This window comes from Primulina eburnea, chromosome 12, assembly GCF_022965805.1.
Source record: "Primulina eburnea isolate SZY01 chromosome 12, ASM2296580v1, whole genome shotgun sequence".
In the NCBI taxonomy this organism is placed as follows: Eukaryota; Viridiplantae; Streptophyta; class Magnoliopsida; order Lamiales; family Gesneriaceae; genus Primulina; species Primulina eburnea.
This window is the reverse complement of record NC_133112.1, coordinates 3,958,791-3,983,647: the sequence shown is the minus strand read 5'-3', so window position 1 is coordinate 3,983,647 and position 24,857 is coordinate 3,958,791. Positions and strand designations below refer to the sequence as shown.

Sequence of the window (24,857 nt, the reverse complement as noted above, 5' to 3'; positions counted from 1 at the left end):
TGAATTGCGGAAGTCTATCAAAATAGAAACTAGTGTGGCAGAAAATGTCATCTTGCACTATTTCCTAAATCTAATGTTTCAATTTGTTGTCTAAACCAAAACTTTATTTTAGGCATTTGAGGGTAAATATTTGTACATTAATATCTTACGCTTTATATTTGTATATTATTATTGAGTGGAAGTGTTACAGCATAGTAGTATCCGTACACATCAGCCTCAAATGGGATATAGAATTAACCAAAGTTCAAAATTTTGTTGAGGATTCATTGTTCTTGCTATCTCCTGTCTTTACAAGTAGTTTTTGCCATGAAACCGATACAAATACATAACATGGAGAGTACAAGGAGAGGATCAAAGCGATACTTTTGACATCCAAGAGAAGGCCTCTGAATTATGCAATGGTTCCTTCCGCATATTCTGTGTTTTTAAGAGGAGCTGTCACATCAGATTTTGTACTTTCTGCTGCCCAAGAGCCTTCCTCTGTGCAAGTGTTCAAAGCCATAACAGTCTTTGTTAACAAGTTCAGAGACCTGGGCCATGATAAAATATGTCGTGCCCAGGAGAGTGAAGAAATGAGAAGCTATCTCTCCGACCAGGGAAAAAAATAAAGTTTTAAAACAATCTGAAGGTGCTGTCTGCATGTGCTATATGGTGCGGAGAAATCCACGAACTTCTATGAGAAAACTATGTAAATTTTTCCTGAATCTCTGGTAGTTTACACGGTCAAGCGTTAAAGAAAGATTGTTTGAACTTGTGAGAGAATGGAACGCAGTCGCTAACCGTGCTTTAAATGTTTGGGTTGCCTGCCTTTCAAGCAACTCATTTGCCAAGTTCTGTAAGAAATATTCATAAAAAATATAAAAAATGAGCAAGAGATGACAGTAACTTTGTGGCATCACAGTACCTGGTTTGTCATATAATCCAAATGTTACATTAACGCTGCGTTTGGTTGGGGGGTTAGGTGGGTTTACTGAAATTTTAACCCACCTAATTTAATGTTCGGTAGGATTTTTATTTAACCAAGTCGATCCCTCCTATAAATAATTAGGTTATTAACTGAGATAAAATAATCAATCCTCACCCCTAAGATTATTTATCCAACTCTTAATCCAACCTAATTTTCTGATTTTACACCTCTTATATATTCAAACTCACCAACACTTCTCACCACCGACTGTCGCCGCCGCGGTAGACTGCCGCCCGCCGCCGACTGCCAGCCGATCGCCGGCAGACCACCGCCGAAGTGGAGGGCAATTTTGTCAATTTATCAAAAAATTCTTAATTATCTCATTCTTAACAATAATACCAAACATAATATTATTTTATCATTATCTACTTCCATCATTCTTTTTATTATTTATCACTTAATCATTTAATAATTTTATCCTCCAAACTAGAGCAGATTCACTAGGAACAACTCCACATAAAACGGTGAGGTACAACTTCTAACTTTATTGATGCAGGGTGGAATAAATAGCTCACTGTGATATAATGAAATTATCAAAACCCTGTTCTAGACATCTAACAGCATCTAACAGCACCGCCACCATGGTTGTATGTAATTGAACATGTTGAAGATAAAAACTAAATAATAAAAGAAAATTAGAAAAAGAAGTGTAGCCTAGCTACCTGATAAACATTCTGTTTGCAGAGAATCAAAGGAAGTAGGGCATCTGCTGCGGAGCCAACAAGATCAGCACTGGAGTAAAAAGTAAGTTAAAAATTCGTCTTCCCAAACATCAAAACAATAGGACTATCAAGAGTGTGCACAAGAAATTGTGCTCCAATGAACTAAAACAAGAATATTTAGTTTACTAATCTTTAGCGAGTTTGGATACAGAAGTTGTAACTTAAAAAACAACTTAAATAAGTTCAGCTTTTACAAGTTTTTTTACAAAAAAAAAAAATCAGAAGCCGATACATGTTCAAAAAATGTTCTTATTTTTATTTTAAAAAGTAGTAGAGTAGCAGAAGTCAAAAGGCCATAAATTCTTGCTTTTAAAACATTTACATAAACGTTTTTTCTAAATAGCTTTTGTAACCAATCGTTATAATTTTTAAGAAAAGCACTTTTTCTCCGGCTAAACGCACTTTTAGTCTCATAATAATGAGTCATATCAAAGGTTGTACTTTCTGCAGCAGTAGGATTGAATTTCTCAAAATCTCACCTATAGTCCTCGAAAAGAAGAAGTTGCAGCAGTGTATGAAGGAATCGACTGAGAATGCCTTCATGGAATTCTCCAGTAGGGTCCTTGTAACTGGTAGCATGAGATCCTAAGCCAGCTTTACCAGCAACTCTTTCCTTGTAATGGTGTGATGCAATTGCTTTTAGTGCTCTTAGACACAAATCAACAACTTCGATGTCCTAATCACCAGGCAAGGGAAAGATAACAAAATTTAGCATCATAATGAGAAGGGTGACATCTTTTAAGACATTTGGAATCACAGTTAATAAAAACTTAAGGACCTAATCAAGACAGATAAACATGATATCAGGATCCACAATAGACCATTAGACAAAAACAGCACAAACTTCAAAGGCCAGAACTACCTGATGATGTAGGCCAAAATCAAGAGTTCCAAATATGTGATTGAAAGCCTGAATATTTAGTTGTGCAATCATTTCAGGATAGACCTCCAGAAGGTGAGATAACAATGAGAAATACTGTCAAATAATAAGACAGAAAGAATGAGTTTCCTTGGCAATAATGGATCCTACAACCCACTTAGTAAAGGTCCTTACTCCATGACAAAGTTTAGGAAATTTCAGCAGGTCTACTGTTATAAGAGGAGTTACAATGTGAAGGCCCATATATACCACCTGAAAGAAAAATGTGGTGGGAACAATTACCGAGACATGCACTACAAATGAAATTCTAACATCTTTAGCTTTAATGAAGATCTTACAGGAATATACCTGAGAAATATTTATACCATGAGCCTCGACAGGTTCAGATGCAAAGTCAACCTGAGCAAACATCTTAATATCATCCTTGCAGGTATCACAGAAAAGCACATAGCCGAAACTAGCTAAAAAAGCATGGTTTTCATTGTCTCCTTTTTAGTCTAACAAAGAATGATAAATAAATAAAACTCTTCCTTGCCGTTTATTTTGTATTCCTACACAACATACACTTATCTTTTTTCCTCTTCCAAGACCTATGGAATAAAGGACCATAACCACTGAAATAAAATAGAAGTTCAAATGATGCACTCCTATAAGTCGCATAGCAACCATACTTTATTCAAAGATCATCTCTTGATATTCTATAGTCCATACATGACAAACAAAATCAGGGCATTACTAAAGCAGCAAAATCATCATTAACAGCACAAGTTCAGCATATTAATGTTCGACCTTGCTCGAAATCTATGTGCTCGGTGATATCACAACCAGATAAAATGGTTAAATTATTTACAGTGCCGTTAATTTTAAAAAGTATACATTTGAAGTTGAGTTCTTCCATTACTTATTTCTAATATAGAAGCTAACAGATCACTAATGATTTTTTATCTCGCTAGTTTGGAAGTCAAGGCTTTATCTGGCTGTATTGTATCAATTACCAATGTTTTTCACACACTCCGTCTATATAGCTAGGTGGACCTTAAAAAGTTAACTAGCTCATTTGTCTTGCTAGAAAATGAAGCCACTGGCCTAAAATGTTTTAGCCAATTTTAGATAGCAAAAGTTGCAAAATACTTTTGAAACAAGTCATGCTCGTCCCACAACTGATGTGGGAGGGGAGGTCACAAAAACCTTCACTCAAATATGCGAGAACCTCAATGTTTTATGTGCATCACGTCAATTCAAGAAGTCCAAGTCAGATAAGTGGAGGGCACAGCGAGGACAATTTTCAAATCAGATGTAATACCTGTCAATGTTGGCTAATGAAGAAGGTGATCATAACTTCACTAATGCAAGTTGACATTGTACAGAAAGCAAAAAAAAAAAATAGCTCATGGGGGCTGTAGGAAAAAAGAGATGAAATTAATATAGATGAGTCACCAGATCCTTTGAACAGAGATTTGAAAGAAGTTTCAGGAGCACGCGTAAATCCTTGCATTTCTCCGCATCCGCTTCAGTGCGTAAGCTATTTGAAAGGCCCACAGAAATCTGAGAAGGCAGAGTGCAGATACAAAAGAAAAAATAACCATCATCACGATTACATAAGAATCTACCCTCATAATTCCACCTAAGAGTACAATTGTTTCACCAAACTAGGATACATCTAAACAAATTGGTAATGACGCAAATTCTTTTTATGGCAACAATCAGTTAAAATGAAAATAAGATACAAATAGTGAACTGCAAATTATCGAAGGTGTGGTAAAATCTTACAGTTGGATCAGGTCAAGTTCACCTACCAATTTTACCATTATATTGCTATAGGAAGAACAAAAATGGATAATGTGAGGTAGGCAACAATGGACTTATTATACATGTTTTGGTTTGATTAGCAACAAATTAGATCCGACAACAAAGTGGAAAGCACCTCCCACTTTATACGTGATGGGTCCAAACCCAACTCATTTAGGGCAGGTTTAAATAAGTTAAATGGATATGGGGTGGGTAACGGGAATTGATTTTTCTATGCTGGTGGGTTTGGATCAGATAACAGATTCTATAAGACCTGACCCATTTAGTTTGGAGACATTAATGTGTGTTCTTTGTTGGTTGCAGAATGATGTAAATAATAAACATAATTCTAGTTCTAATTCTATGATAATATATTACAAATATCACCGAACAAAAAATTCATAATAAACCGTAATGTTTTCATCGATTGTCATACTAAGAGTGATAAGGAAGACAAACTTTATAAAGCATGTTTAATGATACAATGACTTGTCTAATTAATTTGATTGTACTGATTTTATTATGAAAAGACTATCAATATGATTTTTTATAATTTAATTTTTGTTATAAATATAAGAGTTAAAACTCAAACATATCAAAAACATTGTTGATATCTAATGGGTCGGAGGGGTTAGGACGGGTATTGGTTCATCATAATTTTAAGCAAATCTATAACCATCCTTAGGAATTCAACATTAAAAAAACATGATTGTTTTGACCAGAATTATCAACTGCTATTTTGCATAGATCCATCACACATAAAACAAGTGCACTCTCACTATTTATTAGCACAATCAATAAATTGAATTCAAAATCTGCACGGTTCCATTCTTCTTTTGTCCAGAAGGCGTGTTACTGCCACCAGTAATTGTGAAGGAAATTACCTTGCCAATATTGTGAGACGAGTAAAGCTGAAGCAAACGCATGCAGAAGTTGACCACAGCAGCAGTTTCTTGGGCCTCTAGATAGATGATTTGACCATCCACCCAATTGACAACAAATTTGAGCAGAAGGTAGATGATCAAAGGCTAACATAAGAGGAAGAGGAACAAAAAATCAACCCTTCTCCTAACAAAAATATCCATTGACTTGCGAAGAATATGCTGAAAATTTGAATGAAAGTCTTAATAAAATTACAAAAAAGGTAATTCTAAATTTCATAAACAAGTAATATAAATCAGACAATGCATTTTTTTTATAAGAGACGATAATTTATTTATAATATGATGAGAACAAGTACATCAGTGGACTAGTGATCTACTTTCAACATGAATTATATAATTTCAATGTTGTATCAATGATACACATAAGCCCAATCTCTCAATATGTCTAAGATCGAGACGTTCTTATAGTCATCAATGACATGTGAACCTAGATTACTCAATTTGTATATTGGCCCTTCTCGCAATCTCATAGCTACAAGGACCGATATTTTCAAACTTCATAATACAGTGTCCAAATTAAGCGAGTGTTATATGGCTTGACAACTAACTGGCCCTGATCAATAACAACACCTATTCTTATCACTGCACAATCAAATTTTAAATTTCAAACATGATTCAAAAGCAAGTAGCCCAAGAAAGAATCCCAAGAAAAAGAGACATTATCAAGAGTAATTAATCACCTCATCTTTGTATGCTTGAAGAAAAATCAAGACAGGGTTTAAAACTGAGAATCCCATGTCATAAATAGCCTTCTGCGTTTTAGGTTCAGAGGCGCTGGCAACTCCACGAAGTCGCTCCAACAAGCAACTTACCTATGGGATGTCATAACGATGTCATCTATCCATTCTATGCATATTTTACAACAGAATGCATAAAGTACAATGAAATTTTACCAACAAAATAATATCAGGTTGTTGCGCAATGGTTTTGAGGTCGTGCTTGCTTGACAAGTCTATAAAATGTACTGTCATATGACTTGTCAGATTTTTTACATACCTAAAACAGTTTAAATAAAAGAAAAAGTTATTTGAAAGTCCATAATCAATCGATCACCAGTGAGAATTGAAGACTTGTGAAAGAAATCACTATACAGATGACAGACTCACTGATTTGATTTGTCGGATGTTTTCAGGCCAGAAGCTGAAACAGCAAGTGTCTGAGCAAGTGAACGCTGACATCAAAGAAAGATCTCATAGTATTTCTCAAGAACTTCAAGAAAGATACTGTGTGATAGAAGTGAACAGTGAAGGGAAATAAACTGTGGAGAAGTGGAGAAAAAAGGTAATCAGCCAAAATAAATCAATAAGAGGAAAGATTACTTTTGCAAGACATTATTTTCTTTCAACCAATTCATGCTTATGTCTAACAACAAATGGAAAATATAAATAAAGGCTGATTTATGTCACAGACTCATCAATGTACGAAACAAAGTTGTTCTTCCTCCGTTTACAACAAATTTAGAATTGATTACCTGGTGAGGCGCATTTAATGTGAAAAAGACGCTTTCGTTGGCAAAAGCATTTGCAAAATCACGCCAAGAGCCCTGCATAAATAGCATCAGATATTCCACAAGCCAATACATATTAAGTAGCAAATATGGTAGAAAAATGCATACCTTACCAGGTCAAAAACTGAACCAGTTAAATGGGTATCATTATAAGGGATCATTTATTAATGTACATAAAAAACAATAGTAGTTAACTTTCACACAAAACGCCTTTTTATAATGGCAGGATATATCTATCAAGTATGTAATTAACTAGGTTCTCACTCCTAAAATCTCCAAAACCCGAATACAGGCACTAGACAGTAGCAAACAAATTTTTCAATAAAACTTCCAAACATGTTGCATGATACATCTATCAAGCATGTAACTAACATCACCACCAGATAAAGGCACTAGCTAGTCTACCAAGCAAATTTTTCAATACAAATTTCAAATATGTCTCATAGTTAAAGCATTTGCATTTGTACATAACTATAGAGGCGCTGTTTGATTTAATTTTTTATAAAAAGTTGTCTCTTTTTAAAAACAAAAACATTACTATCTCAGTTTCATTTTCTTTTTTAAAACTCACTCACATCTCCAAATCCAAATATAATCACTACTATCAATTCAAATTTTCATATCTCCCTAAAATTCTGTATTATTGTGTTACAAAATAATACAATATAATTCCATATTTTTAGATTAACCACATATTATTAAATCATTTACCATATAAAATTTTACAAGATTCTACAGTGTATAAATTAACCAAACATAAAGATCATTCTACATAAAGTTCATTCTCCATTACATTTTCATAAAAAAATATGTTATTAAAACATATCACCAGAAACACAGGGAAACAAATACAAACTAACCCTTAATCTTTCCATGTCCAATATTATACCAAACATGGTTTAATGCCAGGTCATGCGGCCATACCGTCAATCATGCTGGCGTAACAGACATTAGAAAATTGCAAGACCTTGTGTGACAAGAATGAACCATCACAGAAAATAATAAACTGGTATGTAAGCAAATTGAAGCAACTTCTCAAGGAATATTATGTTCTAATGGCATTTAGTGGGCGGCTTAGCAACTAGAAAGTGTTTAAAGACAAATAACTGGTTCACTGGAAAATAGGTAGCACAGAGTCAGGGATAGAGAGTAATTTCTAAGAAATTCTAGACATGTTCCATTAAGAAACCAGTTAAATTGTTGAAATTTTATAATAGTAGAAATATATTGAATAAAGCTGTTACATGATAAAATTTACGATGTTGAGCTATAAAGACCTACGTCCACGATACAATGACCATGGGGCAAAAAACTTTATTATTATCTTTTAGTTCAAAACATAATGTTAGCCACTTTGAATTGATATTGACTTGGGGATAAATATGGTAAGAAATTCATCCCAACTAAATCACAATAGTATTAAAGATTTATCATAATAACAATAATATACAAAATGTTCTTTGATTTTCTACCTCTGTCCTCAATTTGAACATGAAAATATAAATTGTTCAACTTGAAACATCAAAATGCCTTGAAGAAAATTTTGCACCATTATGTATCCAAAATTGAAAAGGCGTATAAAGGAAGCCAAAGATCAAATATTCCACTTCTATTCAGCAGCAACGAAGAGCCTAGCATAAATGTGCTCATTAGGAGATATACAAATACCATTCAATTAGATAATAAAATCATAGAAAGATCAATCTACTAGCATCACAGGTGGGCAGGTAGACAGTTCCCACGATATTATTCTTCATCAAGTGGATACTTTTCATAATCTGAACAATAATTTCGGCAGAACGTAACAGACAAACTTTCTCCAAAATGCAATGCAGAAATACTGCCAACGTAAGATGGAAAAAAAATGGTGCACAAAGAGAGGTGCAAAACTGACCAAAGTAACCAGGTGAGCAATAATGTTCCTTTGTCGAACAAGTCCATGAAGCAGTTGGTAACATGTGAGAGCCTATCATCCAAACAGCAAGTTAATATTTTACATCCATTTGTCAATCTCGATACTGCATTATAAGTTTATAAATTCCTGAGCACAGAAACCACATTCAAAGTTTAAAAATGGATATTAATTACAGTAGTATGTCACATTCAGTCAGATTATTAACAAATCGAAATGAGGTATCAAATAAGGCACGTAACAAATGTAAGAACATGAAAACTATATGGATGAAAACATCAGAAGCTGAAAACGAGTAGTACCTGCAACTCCTTCTCCCCAGGGTATGAAACTAGTGTTGTCAAAGAGATGTGAATAATAATATCAAGCACAACTTTTCCTTGATTATTCTCATCACAAAAACTAAGCAATGCATCTGCGGGATTCTCGGATGGATCTGAGGGAATCAATGTTGTACTTATTGGATCCAGTTGGGCATTGTAATTATTTTTAGAACTGCTTTTGTTTACACTAGTTTTTTCAGGGGGCATCAAGTAAGTTGAAGACCATCTTGCAAGGAACCATACAATTGCCTGCAAATATAAGCCAGAAATGTTTACTATAAAAGCAAACCCCGATGAAACTGAAGGGAATGACGGAAAGACCTTTTTTTCTAACAATAAAGAGAGGGTTTTATTACTTTGCAGTAACCAGGACTACATGTCTGGAAAGGTTTCTGGAACATTTTAAATCAGAAAACATGGTAAAAAATTGCTTATTTCGTACTTCCATGCCAAGTAGGGCAACAATTTCAAACAATTTATTTTTGCTTCCAAGTATTTTGTCCAACTCCAACAGAAAAAAGCGATTTAGTTATACTTTCATCTATCTCAAGTTGTCATGTACAGCACACCATAGTTGATCCATCTTTTCCCCTTTGATAACTTGCGCATTTCAAGAGTCTTTCCTCAAATAACTATCTTAATTCAAGAAAAAATCAAGCTTAATTTCGGTGATTTCAGAGAGTTGATAGCAAGCAAACGTAGAGAGAGACTGATAGAGACTTTTAAATGTCCGTAACTTCTTACGGTTAGAGGTTTGAAGCACTCTCAATAAGAATGATAAGTTATAAAATATGCTGGCCATCAATTGAAAATTGAAATTAACTTAAAACTCATGCCACGTGATTGTTATCAGATTCGTTGCAGTAAATACATATTATCTTTAAAACTAGAGAGTAGAGGCAGGTAACCCAACAAGAAAGTCACGGAAATTGTTCCATTTACACAAAATTGAAGTAGTAATAATAGATCACAGGCAAGGAAACTTGCATGTGTGGTTCTAGCTGGACATTTGGTTCTAAAAGCATTGATCTACAGAAGCCCAATCCTCTTAAAACAGTGTCTCAAACCGCATGGGGTAGGACGCAAAGTCGTGCAGTGATCAAAATCAGCATATTTGGTATAATTGGATGTAATGAACCCAAACAATTTACATCAATGCTTACGCCAATCACTTGAAATGAAAAAACACATAGCTGCGCCCTGCCTAAAACAAAGTCCAACAGGAAAATGACCAAAACGACAAAAAACTATTAGTACCTCCATGAGACGAGGACTGAAGAATGACGCTCTAATTTCCGGATCTAAACTTTGCTCAGCAAACTTTATGATTGAGCTAGACATGTAAAAGGGTTGAATAAATTCTATGGAGAATTGAACATAGTTAGACATTAGTTTTAACACAGAGAAGCACAATACACCAAGAATCTTGAAAGTTTCCTGATTGATAGGTAACCTCATATAGAGCACCTTTGACATTATGAATATTCATCCCATAATCCAAAGTTGTGAACTTAATTATGCCACCGGTACATGACCAAAATAAATTGCTCTTTGCATCCACAATGGAATGAAAACACCACTTTCAAGATATTTTTGTAGGATGTACAGAGGTACAGTACCAATATGCTGATAATAACACACAATTTAACTTAATATTATCCGTATTCAACAAAACATGTGATTATCCAAATTATACTTAAGCTTCAACCTTAGTCGTTGACACTCGATTACCAATCCATGCATTCTTGTGCTCAATAAATATTAACAAACGAAAATTCACGACTAGCCAATTTACAAAATACACTTGGAGTCAAATGACTCAAATGTGACGATCCACTACATCCTGCCATAAAGATCGAGTTATAGAGAGATTTATGAAAAATTGTTAATTAACGGATGTTCTGTTCACAGGTGCTGATATTTTCTCGTCTCAACCCATTATAGAAAACATTTTTGTAAAATTCCTTATTATAGGACTTTAAACTTCATATCAAGTTTGATCTCAGGAGAAGGGACGTGGAAAGTTATGAAGATGCAAAAATAGTAATTTGTTAGATTTCATGAGAAATTCTTGATAATCAGGATTCACAATCCTTAAAGATCAAGTTATAGAGAGATTTACGAAAAATTGTTAATTAACGGATGTTCTGTTCACATGTGCTAATATTTTCTCATCTCAACCCGCTATAGAACACATTTTTGTAAAATTCCTTATTAGCTATAATTTTACTATCATCTACTCCTGGGAAAAGAGATTTTAAAATAGTATATTCACAAACATTTATTTTAGTGGACCCATATCAACAGAGTTAAAGTTGTTTTTAGGATACACAGTTGTAGAGTTAAATTTCTTTTGACAGGAAACAATATTAGATTAATAAAATATTTTAGTTACAAAAAAATGGACCAGAGGTCCACGCCTAATGAAGTAAGACCCTGAGTCAACTTAACATAATATTATACTCCGATTCCTATACAAATCTGAAACCCGGAACAATTTAAACCCCACATTCTTCAAACTCCAAAAGATACCTGAATTTAATCTTATCCAACACTCTTCAAGTGAGTCTTCTAACTTGTTAAATTGAGTCCAAACTGACATATATTTGGGGATTAAAGCTGAGGAACACCAAATTGGTTTTATAAATTATCTATTTTCTCTAAATTTTTTAATATAATAATGTTATTAAGGATGTGAGCATGTGATTAGCAGCCAGAGGATAAGATGTCTGGTAGGCCTAGGCATTAGACTGTATCATATAATGGGATCAGGTACAAACACAAAAAATGGTACTTAATTTACATAAATCTTCTAACTTTGCTGCCCTTGATTTGCAGAAATAAATTTTTTATGATTAAGCTCATCCATCACAAATTTATTTTGATTTATGTCATTTTCCACATGATAAACCAACGGAACTCATAGAGACTTGAGCAACATTAGGTGATGGTTGCTACAACTCCTAACTCGAGTCATCAGTCAGTAACATAAAATGGGAGCGGAACAGGTACAAATGAAGAACTCTAGCATGCATTATTACGGAATATAGCTTGTGAAAATGCTAAGGAATTGGCCTAAAGACAATAAAAGATGCCTAATTAATGGCATGATCCATGAAATTTTATTTTCTTATTTCCCACAAAATTGATCCATAATTCTAGGAAAAATTCACGCCACAAAACCAATTCATATCTCTGATTAATTACAGGAAACATAGTCATCAATACTATGTGATTGTTAACATTGTTTAAAGATGACTTCAAAATCTGTTGTTCTGTAGCAATCGAAAGTTAACTATTGAGGATTACCGGTGTGCAATGTTTTGTTTGAAATTATGTTTTTGTGAATAATTCATCTGGAACGAGGGGGGAAAGGAATTTCAAACCCAATCGGCGTGCAATGCTCCAACAGGGGCACCATTTTAGCGCAAATGGTGCCCACGAGTCCTAAGAGACATCGGGAACATAAAAATCCCAGGTCTCGGATTTTTTCCCTTTAGAATAAAATATTCAAAAAAATTAAAAGTGCAAGGAAGTCGGCAGCACATTTTCGCTCACTCGGATTTTTTGCTTGTGGAATAAACTATTCAAAAAAATTAAGAGCCGTGCAAGGAAATCGGGGGAACGGTGCCCATGTTGGAGCATTTCACAAGGGTTTGAAATTCCTTTCTGACACTCAGATCCGAATTAATTATTCACAGAAACACAAACTTTCAAACAAAACATTATACACCAATAATCCCCGTAGTCACCTGTTGATTGATCTGGAACAACAGATTTCGAAGCAATCTCTAAATCATGTATTCAGGTTGTTAACAATGATGTGTATCTAAATTCACCAACAATGGAAGATTTGCTGCAGGGATATATAAATAGCCCTTCAATAAGAAGAACAATTAAATAGATTGGAAAATATCACTCAAACAGGACAACTGTCATCACAAAATGCGCTAGAAGCAATCCTACCTATAAAGAACAACAACGGGGTGTTTATCTGCATCCACAATGTCTGTAAATTGGGCCTGAATCTCCTTGGGCACCTGAAAAGTTCATGTTTTACAAATGGAAAGCTATAATATCATCATCTTTCTGTCATATAGAGAACCAGAGATGTGAAAGCGAGCATGAGACAAATGCCATTTTTGCAGATTCAATCAGATGCAACACATTGTTTGAACGCTTAGAAATCCAGAGTTGCTTGCAGACCTCAATGATTGAATCTTATTCATACAAAAGAATTGCATACATTGCTTTCGACCTATTATGCTGACTGCCTCAAGAACTCCCCCACCAGAAATTTCAAACATGGTGACATAGAGCAGTTAGAAAAAAAATGCGACGAAAAACCTCTTACCAAAGGGGTTTCACTCTGCCCTTCATCAGCCAAAACGTGTCCAGCTATGAGTAAGAGAGAATAAAGTTCTTCCAAAGTTTCAGTTGGATCACTAATGCCTCTGCCCTACATTTGGTGAGGAAACATGAAGAAGAGATTTCTTATAAAACAGAAGTAAAATGCCAAAATGCAAGATAAATTTAAATGATAAATAATGGTTATGAAAAGGAAGATAATAGCACAACAAATAAAATTGGTAAGCATTATACCCATAAAAAATATCAAAAGTTTCAGTTAGTTCCATTCATTAAAGACTATGTCCTTTAATTTAGTAAGCCCGGCTCAGTTAACACGAGGAAAACAGAGAAAACCCATCAACAATATTCATGGACACATAATCACCACCAAAAGTACAGAAACATAATCCTTTAAAAGTCAACACACCAAGTACTGCTTTAGGTGGAAATTCCAATGCTCTTCAGAACTAAGAAAAGATTGAAAACACTCTTAACAGCCTTTCTACTCCTGTACCTCTAAATAGCCAGAATCAAGCTAACTGGGAAAAGGCTAAAAGGTTCAAATAGAAACCACGTATAACCTGAATCAATAAGGTGCCTACAACACTACCTGAAAGATCTAGCTGTTTAAAGATGTTTGTAGATCATTTAAATATTCAGCAAAAATGTACTAGATCGGTAGTTTACTTAGTCCAACAAACACAGAACCCGGCGTTATGATACATTGTCCAGTGAAAGAGAATGACTACTTGCAACTAGGGTGTACAATCAATCAAACTGCAAACAAGATTTTAAACATCTATGAGATCTACAACCATAACGCCACCTTATCTGCAATTTCAAGCGTAAAAACTTAATCCAATCAAATTACAAAATTAAGGTAAGCTAAAACCAATACCAACAGATCTTTACTGGTGAGAAAATAAAACATTTTATAGTCAAAAGTGCCCTCTAGGTCCCAGGTATACATTCTGCCTGGCACACTATAGGACCTTTTGTCTGTTTCAGGCACCTGGCTCAAATTGTTGTTGCACCTCGGAGCTACAAAGAAAAAATACATTCACTTCCTCACTTCCAAGGTTTTTCCTATTGAACATTTGATTTTTTACTGAATATTTCAACTAGGTGGTCAATATGTGTATCAAATACCAACCTACAGTTTACCACACTTGATGGGATTCTCGCATACATTGGCATATTATATTTAAGGACCACTATCTACCAACCGAGGGTTGAGACAGACATGAATATAAAGGAAAAAGGCATAATGGGTTTGGCTTTTTTCGAAAACTTATTTTGATGCAACTTCCACCATTACATCATGACAAGTTAACCCAGAAACGCAGACAAATATAGAAGCACCTACTTCGGCCAGGAAACCGGCATCAAGTAGACGAAAACTAAGCTAAAACAACATCTCCTCTATACCACAGCAAACATTGAGTAAGAAACTAAATGTCAACTGATAACATACCTGATGAAGCCTTGTGAAAAGATCTGAGAAAAGTTTGGTGAGAAAAGGGACTGTAACACCTATAGCTGATCGTGCGATAAGAGCATAAGAGCTCAATCTCTCATCCATAGCTACAAAGAAAACGCATAAAGCATCAAAAAAGACTCATTGATACTCTACATATGATAAAAATGAAAATCAATATTATGGTTAAAATATTACTCATAAATTCACTCACTGCCATTTACCTGTTATAGAAGACTGAAAGTAATCATATTCATTCTCATCACTGAAGGCAGAAGCAGAAGCAGCTGGCGAGAAGCAAAAAAAAGTCACTGGAAAGCAATATACTATTGAAGGTGAAATAAGCTCTATATTGTTGAAAGAATGCGGATTACCCTTCAATTCAGACTCAACTATCAGCATAAAAAGATTGCCAGCTGCAATGATCCCTTCAGGTGGAAGCGATTCAAGATGTCCACCATCATCCAACTGCTGTAAATTAAAAAAATAAAGCCAGCAGAATAATTATGAATTAACAGAAACTACTGAGTAGGATGATATAACAATGATACCCGTGCCAATGATTGATACAAACATATAAACGAATAAACACATTTACACTTCGTAGTGATTACAGCAGGTCTAAATTATACTCTCCTACATGAAAATTTTAATTGGCACTAACACCAATAAAATTAATACCAAAATGTCCTACAACCTTAAGAATATCGATTACTTCAATGTGCAAATAACATGCAAATTTGACGACCATTGTCATCATAATATTAGAGAACCATGGCACCATTAGCTACAACCGCACAAAGAAGTGAGAACATTACACAGCCACACTGGAAATCGAACAAACTCAGTATATCAAAGAAGTACATGAAAACACGTCAAGAGCATCCCACAGAAATCGAACAAACTCAGTATATATCAAAGAAGTACATGAAAGCACGGCAAGAGCATCCCCCGGATCCATATCCATCATCGAAAGGTAGATTTTAATAACATATTGCCTCAATACCCTGATTACTTAGTACATACATTTCCTGAACAAACCCCTATCAACATGAATTATAGTGTGTGACCATGTTTAGTTGAGCCTTATTCATAACAAAGATGCGTAAATACGTTTTCGTAATATATTAACAGATATACAATGGTAAGAAATAGGAATGCAGTAGCTACAGTTTATGCAAGTGATATAAAATTAAGGCTGCAACAGCATGTACCAGGAGCAGTGCAGTCCAAGTATCTAATAAAATATCACGGGCTACCCAACTCCAGGCCTCTTCCTCAGCATGATTTCTCGCAAGATCTTTAATGACTTCACATGTCAGGTCAGATAATAGGCCAAGGGTACCATGAGGCCTGAGCGTAAAGTAAATTACTCAGCTAAGTTAAAAATATTACACTAAATATTACTCTCTATCCAGGACTGATCATTTTTTTTTGGGATGTCCATAAGCATTATTGATCAAAAAAAATAGGTGAAAGGAATAAATTTCTAACTTAATCAAATTTGAGCCAAAAAAATTAAGATGCTTCGTATATTCAGCTTTTTCAATTCTTTAAATATGACTGACCTCATAGATTTCAAAAGCTCATTGAACACAAGCGGTGCTGTCACAGTTGCAATGGACAACAGTGCACGGCAACCATCAAGCAGTTCACTGGAGATCGTTAAACAAAACATTTATCAATTTTATACAAATCAAGAAAGAGATGGTGACCACAATCACTGACCTTTCACTTTTTCCACATTCTATCACTTTTGAAACAGCATCAGGTGGTTCAACCCATGGTAAAATTCCAGCTAGGAGCTGTAGAAGGAGTTGCTTTTGTGTGTACCCATTATCTAAATTATGAGGAAAAAATCATTATCAAGACAGACTAGCGGCAAGTGATTGGCAGTAATCGAATGCACCGGATGTGGAATTAAAAATTCGGAAAAAGGAAGATGATATAAAACCAAAGGAAAGTATTAAGCACAAAAAGCGGTAGAGTTAACACATATGTCCTTGGTAAATTCTTCACTAGCAATGATTAAAAAGGAAATTTATCTTCCTTTCCACAGCAACAAAATATAGCGAAGTGTCAAACGTCAAAGGTTAAGAATTAAGCACCAAAGAGTTATGTAACTTCTATAACCAGTGGTCTAAATTTCGAGCTAGACAGCCTCCTAGGTGCCGGCTGAGAGCACCGAAAAAGTGCAAGTCGGCCAGCTCAAGCGGCCTTAGGCAACTTTAGGAGGCCTTAGGCGGTCCTAGGTGCCGCAGGCTTTCAAGATTTTTTTTTTTGGGCATTTAGATTTAGAAACCAAATAATAATAATCATAAATCTCATTTGTTGGCTTGCCCTAACAATTAATAACCCAATCTTATAGGCCTTTAGACCAAAACTAATGTCCAAGAGGCAACAAGAAAACCTAATTTGCCCCCTGCAGTCTGCAGATCGTTTTTCTTCTGTAGAATATCGTTTCATCTGGGAGGAGTCTGTGGTCTGTTGATACTTGATACGTGGAATTCGCCTAGTAGCGTCTAGTCCCCGTCTAGGTCGAGCGACCTGGGCGCGCTCCCGACTAGCGTCTAGCGAATTTTAGAATTTTGTCTATAACACACAAAATAAGAACGTCAACAAACGTTCAATGAAACGAAAAGGCCCAATAATCAATATAAGTAAAATGGTTAAGCTGGCACAAAGTATAAGCTCCTACATTAACGCCGATCGCTTCTTAATATAAGCACAAACAACCTAGAAATAATCAAATAATCGGGACCTTCTCAAATATGTTCAAATTACACAAGTGACAAGCCTTCCCTTAGAGAGTTGTTAAATGATCCGAAAATTTTGATACATCTTGTTGTGTTCACAGTGGAGGCACAAGTAAATCTTTAGTAGTCGGTGTATATGAAAGTGTTGTGAACACACACAAACAACACTAACAATTTATCCAAGAATATGATTCAACAAGAAGACCTTTATTCCAAGAATAATAAAAGTTACGTACGAAATAGCAACCAAATTCCTTCGAAAGAGAATATCCCCAGGACTTAGAAAGATGTCCGAAGAGAATATCTTTTCTCTGTTCTTTCCTAGCAAGCTAGTTACCTCTCTCAACAAAATTCTATTCTACCTAAATACTAACTCCCCCTCCCCCCAACCCTCTTTTATTCTCATGCGTATCCTTCCTATTTTGATCTAGCCTGATACCCCTTAAACCCAAACCCACCCGTAACAGAAAGTGTATAAATTTAAAACTCTGGGTCAAGTAGATGCTATTTTTTGGGGAGAGCATTTATATGATTTGAAGTAGCTCAGGGAGAGTTGATCTAATTTGGCTTCTTTTAATTTTCTCATCTGAAATTGGTCTAGGCACAAAACAACCAGAAAACAACCATAACTAAAAAACATTAAAACAAATACTTTTAATCTACATTCACAATGAGAACTGCCTACATGCCCTTCAAATAGATCCACATTCCTGTCTCCGTAGTATACCAAAATAAAGTTGGTCTATAAAGAGCACCAAGTATAGTAGATTGCTTACACTGAGCAAGTAAAACTACATAAGCAACATGGTTAGAATTAACAAAGAAACAATAAAACAAATATAATGCGAAGCACCATTACATGTTATGCAAGAGAAGTTGAGATGCATCACAATTAAAGAGCATATTAAACATCCAGGCTTCAAACGAAGATAAAAGGAATAAATTACCAGATGGAAATATGGTTCCTGATAAAGAGCAAAATTGCACTAGAAGTCTTCGAGCAGAAACTGCAAGAGGACAGTCAAGCCAGTAACCTTCAGATGAAAACTTCTGTCTAAGCGCACCATACAAGTTCAGAAGCCACCCAACATGACCACTTGAAATCAGCACATCACGCCAGGCAGGACCAGGCTACAAGAAGCGTCAAAGAAGAAACAATTATAAAAATCACATTCATAGGCTAAAATGTCAAGAGACATGCCTTCGTAGGCTAAAATTTAATATGAAAGATAAAAAAAATCAATCTAAAATATCGGCTTAATCAGAAGCATTTCCACTACTAATTAAATTAGAATAATAAATTTAACAAACAATCATCCAGAATATTAGATTATAAACTTACGAACTCAAACTCCACTATTTTTTTGATAAGAAACATAATAATATTATTAATATGAGAATTATACAGTACAAGAAGTGGACTAGTGATCCACTACCATGAACTAGTTAATTTTTAACAATACACATATGACCAATCTTTCAAAATATCAGATGTAGACAATCCCTGAAAGTTTTTATCTGCTCGAATCCAGTTTGCTGTAGCGAACTTGATTTTTCCCCAACATTCTTCCGTGGTTTCTTCCAATTCTTCAAAAATTCTTCTATTTCTCTCCAACCAAACCGCCCAACTAATTCCATGGATCACCACTTTCCAGAAAATTTTATGTCTTTTGCCAAGCACATGTCCCAGATCCGTAGTAAACAAATCTTGGGTTGTCTTCGGCACAACCCAAACCAATCTCATCCACATTTTGCATCCATGCAAACTAAAAGCTAAAGATTTAGGTTTCAATTAATTGCAAAATTTTGCTCAAACTATATTCAACTCCAATAATTCCCACTACTAAACTCTCCCAAGTTCAATTTAATCATTGCATGGCACTCTTTGGAGAAATGCATGTATTATGTCATCACTCACCTGAACCATGACACATTCAGTCCTTTTAATTGAGTTACTTTCTGGATTCACTCTATCACAAAACACATCAATCCCTTTTATGGAACTCTCATCAGTACTCTTGTTGCCTCGAAAATCCCAATTCAGTATTTGAAGCATCAGACGTAATGCAGCTGAACAGACTTTGGATTCAGGAACTGCGGCATCGGTTCCGAGTATTCTGTTTGAGATGTTAAAAGCAGCGTCTTGCACCCAACAGTAAAATGCCTGTGAAGAGTGAAATATGAAGAATAAATACATATACATAGATATGAAAATTTAGAAAGTCAATTAAGAAATGCTCCGACCATCACAAGGACAAACATTAGACAAATGATAAACCTTTATAAAGGTTTTCTCTAGAGATGTTCGGCACTTCTCGTGGAATTCTCTGGGAAGGCCCATAGCGGTTGATGTAGAAGGTGAAAATTCAGACACCTACCAGGAATATATCACATGTGTACTGCATGAGAACAAATTTTGAACAAAACAATTCTCGGGAGAAAAAAGTGCAAGGACAAACATACCAAAGATTCCAAAAAATTGACTCCGACAAACTGTGCGTCAAGACCATGGCTACCAGTTATAGCCTGTTTCACCTGCAGTGCAAAACTATAAGACTTTTCAAGCATGAACACAAAGGGAGATATTGGAAGGGGTGAGAAAGACCCTCCTTCTAATAAATGAGTCCCAAACTTTACAGAGAGATTAAGCAAAACACTTGAGAATTTTTTTTGCCAAACGCTTTGCTAAGCATCCCGGTTTACTTGAAAAATAAGTTAACATTGTGGTCCAAACCAACCAACCCCAACAAAGAAAATAAACTATAAACCGAAAGCCGTGACAGCGTAGTAAGAGAATAGACTATCGCTCTCAATAGTTATTTAGGCAAGGAACTAAATAGATTGTAGATTTTTACCTATGACGACATAATGGGAATCAATAACCAGATCAAAAAACAAATAACATCAATAATGCGTCAAAAGTACTCTAAAGGATTAAAAAACATGTAAATTTTTTAATTACCATACCTCATGGAAAAATTTCTCCAACTCTTCAGTAGCAAAATCCAACCTACAGAATGAAAATGAAAATATATAGATTTACAATAGCCATCGTACAATTGGTTAACAATACAAATCCAGTTAACTACGATGTGGAGAAATTAACACTCAAATTAAAAGATTTTAAATCCTCCAAAAGATTCCACATAAGAGTAGTTTCAGAATGTAACATTCATTAAGCTCCAAATTGGATGGGAAAAAATATCATATATTACATCTTAGCATCCGCCATGAAAAATACAATTATCTGAGAGACCATGTAACTGTCGCATAACCTGCAAACGATTTTCACACTAATTTACCAATTGTTTGGCCCCATAGACAATCAAGCATGATACTTACTTTTCTTGTCAACTCACCACAAGTTCTATTCTAACCACTTAACTTATTAGATGATTGTACCATAATTTACCATTATTTCTTAGTACTACAACCCATAGAAGGGTGTAATGAGGCATGAGCACATTAATACTCATTCAAAGTTATATTCTATCCTCTTAATTTATTAAATGACTGTACCGTAATTTACCATTATTTCTTAGTACTAAAACACCTAGAAGGGTGTAATGAGCACATGAATACGCATTCAAAGTTCTATTATATCCTCTCAATTTATTAAATGAATGTACTATAATTTACCATTATTTCTTAGTACTAAAACCCATAGAAGGGTGTAATGAGCACATGAACACTCATTCATAGTGCATAGGAAGCTTTGTCACCAACATAGATGTCAGCAAGAAGCATTTCATATCAGTATATTTCAGGAAATGCTACGTATTTGTCCCTTGGTCCAAGCAACTTACCAGCCCCTTTTGAGCAGTTGAGCAGCCACAGATGCAACTTTCGCTAAAACGTAACCCTCAGGTGAACTGGCATTTTTCATGATAAACCACAAACAAAAACTGCAATAAAGTGTAGCATTGGTCACAACCTGAAGCAAAGGGTATCCCAAAACTTAAGCACAGATTGGCCAAATGTTGAAGCTTTGATTGATGGTGAATCTTTGGATACAATAAAATGCACATTCAAGTAAAATCCACCAAAAAATATAACATGTGATACACTAATACTTGAAGTACTACTACTTGTATGTGATAATTGATCTACTACCACAATACTACCCAAGTTAGTAAATCAAACTCACTTCTTAAATTACCTGATCAACCCTATCCTGTCATCAGCCTCAAGGAATCCCCATTCTCGTACAGCTGCGTCTCTAATTGCTCCAGCAGCCTGAAATCTTGCACTTGCCAACTGGGAATTTTCTGGATGACCATGGAAATCCAAGTTAAAAATCCATTACTTAAGTTGGCTATATCAAGGTTATGAAGCTCATTTTACTTGCATTTCCAAATGCCAAAAATGCTAGAACTAAAATTCTACAGACATCGTAACGGATGCAGTATGATGTTCAGCATGCATGCATATCAATAAGTACAACGGGATAAGATATTTAGAAAACCAAGACATGCCTTTGGCTAGATGATAACTACTTGCTGGGAAATTATTAAAAAATCATATTAGTTTTAAAGCGTAAGCGACGACATAATCACTTGTGGCCAAAAGACTCCATAGACTACTATGTTTTCTGCACCAATCATTCAATCCAAGTCTACATGGATAAAAATATCATAAAGATCATGTGCGTTTTTTACGCAAACATACCTAGAATAAATTTACATGCCTGGTATGGCCGAGAAGACTGGCGTAATGACAATATTGTGGCCTCAGCTACTGCCGGATTGATGTGCATCTGATTAATCATTCCCATATATTTCCACAAGTTCATGTATCCCAAGAAAGAAAAATTATTACACAAGCATCCCTGAAGTATTTTAAACTTACAAATGAAATACTAAGTAACTGGAATTTTTTATTGCAAACAAAATTGCAAGACGCTGCTTTTTTATAGAAAACAAAATTGTTTAATAAGTCATGATGATAAATTTTTTGAGCTGATAATTTTCATAGAATAACTAACTACCTGGATGCATGCCAGAACGTGGATTCATGAGTTACTAATCATAATGATTATTTCATAAACAGCGACTGTGTGTGTGTGTAGTATCAATTGGTACCGAGAACATTAGAAGATGGAAAACTAACTTTAATGCCCAACAAGACGATTATCCAACAGATACAATCTATTCATGTCATGTTTTCTCGCCAATCGGTATCCCAATACCAAATTCATGAGAAAATCCACAGACAGCCTTTTTATATTCAGTAAGCCATTCATGAAACTTGTCTACTGATGTTTTCATGTATTAATTTTTTTTCCCAGAAACAGACAGCACGCCAACTATACAATGACAAAATGAAAATTTATCTCGCCCTTTTTGAAGACTTGAGCCAGAGGAGAAATAAATCCAAACATTAATGTATTGAGTGCATCGCCTCTAAAATTTGAATATCATCCCTCGATAAGCTATCTCCCGTGAGAGTGGGCCTTCCTCCCTAAACCTTAATCCGCCCTATGAAGTGGGACTCGTAAAACATCAGGCACCTCAGAGAAATCAGGGCCACTAACATGACGGTAACATCCCCTCTATCACGATATGAAAATCAACCCATGTTTCGGAATCCCATAACAATAAGCACATAGAAAGTTCTAGCCAAAATGTAATCATTAATGTATCATCAAGGGCCCAAGGAATTTACAGACGGTAAAAAGGAAAAAAAAAAACCTGAATCGAACTGCAGGCAATTTCAATAGCTTGCATGGTGGCTTGAAGCTGAGAAATATCAGCGGCTCCATAGCCTTGATCCATCGTTGCCACAAAGGTCTGCGGAGCTAGTGAGCTATGGCTGGCGCGTTCAGCCTTTCCTTGTGGAAGCAAGGATTCAGCAGTCGTTCCGAGTGGACTTGATCGGCTTTGACGTACCGAGGGCTTCAATGGAGGTCTTGTAACAGCTTTCCTTCCTCCGACCGATTCAATTGGATGAGGACATTGATGGAACTTTTTACGGTTTATTTCATCTAGGGGCATTGGGATACCAAGATTTGATGAAGAATATATATAGAACCTATTTTTTTTAAAATTATATGTGTGACAATTTCATATCGGATCGTTGCTCTATGCTACTCCAGTGAGTAGCTCCACATTATGCTTGACAGCAATTATCAAAGCACGACAATGTGCATTGGTAACACGATAACCCGTAATTTATGCTATGAATATAAAAAAAAAAGTTATTATTTTTAAACAGATATTCACCATGAATATAAAAATGTTCATATAGAAATATGCACCTTTTAAAATCATTATCCAATAAACATATATCATGCAAATAGGACAAACTACATAAATTATACGTGCATTCTCTTGACGCATCGTTATACTTTAACTATAATGCATATAATTTATTGTTATGACTAAGTCTCGTCCATTTGAAAACTTGCGACAAATCAAAATTACCAATAGTCAAGCTTATCGCATACAACTTCTCAATGTTCTCACATCCATAAATATTATAAACGAAAATTTATATCATGTCCATCAGGCGCTTCATTTACAACCTTTTCTCCAAAATTTTGTAAACAAAACTTCATAGAATTAAGATAAGAAAACAATATATACATTTCAGACGATGTATGGGCAACTATTCTTACCTCACTTTGAGTGTTTCCAAATTCTCACGGATCTACTCATTGGATCTTTCCAGCATCGACACTTGTTTACATCTTCATCATGAAATCTCAAAAATCCTGCAAAGAAAATTAATAATGTTCGGCATTGAACTAGCTATATCATAATAATGAGCTGGCTATACCATAATAATGAGAATAAACCTCTTTACACAAAGTTAAGGAGTTTGTACAAAATCAATTTTTTCTCACTTTCATTCTATTGGACCATCATTTTATTTCTTTCTCTTTCGTTGGTTTCTTTTTCTTTTTCATATTTTTTTCTTTCTATGATGTCATCACTTTTTTGTTCACTCTTTCTTTCAGTCATTTATATTTCTTTCCACTCATTTCAATAATTTTCAATTGATCCTCATGAACTACACTTGGATTCAATTGATCCTCCTCTATAGCATATACAATAGAAACTTTTTCACCACCTAATTATTCACTTTCTATTGTATATCGTTCAACGACATCATTGACCAATGGAATGCCATCATCATCATCTCCCTCAACCACAATCTCAATTTCGGGCTCAAGCTCAACTTCAAATTTTGATTCAACCCTAATTCAAAGAGTCGATCTCAATTACAACAT

At 35.0% G+C, this 24,857-nt stretch overlaps 1 protein-coding gene across 7 annotated transcripts; it reads right to left on the bottom strand.

Annotated features, from left to right (window-relative positions):
• Positions 1–212: 212 nt before the first annotated feature.
• On the bottom strand, positions 213–23,611 carry LOC140806928 (uncharacterized). Of its 7 annotated transcripts, XM_073163487.1 has the most exons (33): positions 23,495–23,591; positions 23,317–23,464; positions 22,295–22,382; positions 21,786–21,894; positions 21,433–21,531; positions 20,594–20,636; positions 20,090–20,161; positions 19,905–20,000; positions 19,545–19,790; positions 18,574–18,757; positions 16,599–16,710; positions 16,439–16,525; positions 16,085–16,223; positions 15,245–15,341; positions 15,095–15,157; positions 14,868–14,977; positions 13,398–13,502; positions 13,010–13,083; positions 10,301–10,376; positions 9,023–9,292; positions 8,703–8,774; positions 6,773–6,844; positions 6,408–6,472; positions 6,195–6,297; positions 5,982–6,113; positions 5,242–5,385; positions 4,007–4,114; positions 2,918–2,968; positions 2,744–2,821; positions 2,552–2,665; positions 2,169–2,365; positions 1,630–1,699; positions 213–833 (listed from the first exon to the last, which is right to left on the bottom strand). In XM_073163487.1, the coding sequence occupies exons 2-33, from the start codon at positions 23,398–23,400 to the stop codon at positions 645–647; spliced, it is 3,549 nt and encodes a 1,182-aa protein (XP_073019588.1). In that variant the 5' UTR covers positions 23,401–23,464; positions 23,495–23,591; the 3' UTR covers positions 213–644. The 7 variants fall into 7 exon arrangements, with proteins under 7 accessions (XP_073019588.1, XP_073019585.1, XP_073019587.1 ...); XM_073163484.1 differs by having other exon boundaries at positions 23,317–23,611; XM_073163486.1 differs by having other exon boundaries at positions 6,408–6,457; positions 23,317–23,611.
• Positions 23,612–24,857: the final 1,246 nt, after the last annotated feature.

Excerpts from the sequence above, each read along its gene's own strand:
- LOC140806928 (XM_073163484.1), bottom strand. The coding sequence starts at position 23,400 with ATGGATCAAGGCTATGGAGCCGCTGATATTTCTCAGCTTCAAGCCACC. Across the intron at positions 18,758-19,544 it reads CTGAATGTGTCATGGTTCAG|CCTGGTCCTGCCTGGCGTGA; the intron begins GTGAGTGATGAC and ends CGCTTCTTGTAG. Across the intron at positions 16,526-16,598 it reads GAATGTGGAAAAAGTGAAAG|TGAACTGCTTGATGGTTGCC; the intron begins GTCAGTGATTGT and ends AACGATCTCCAG.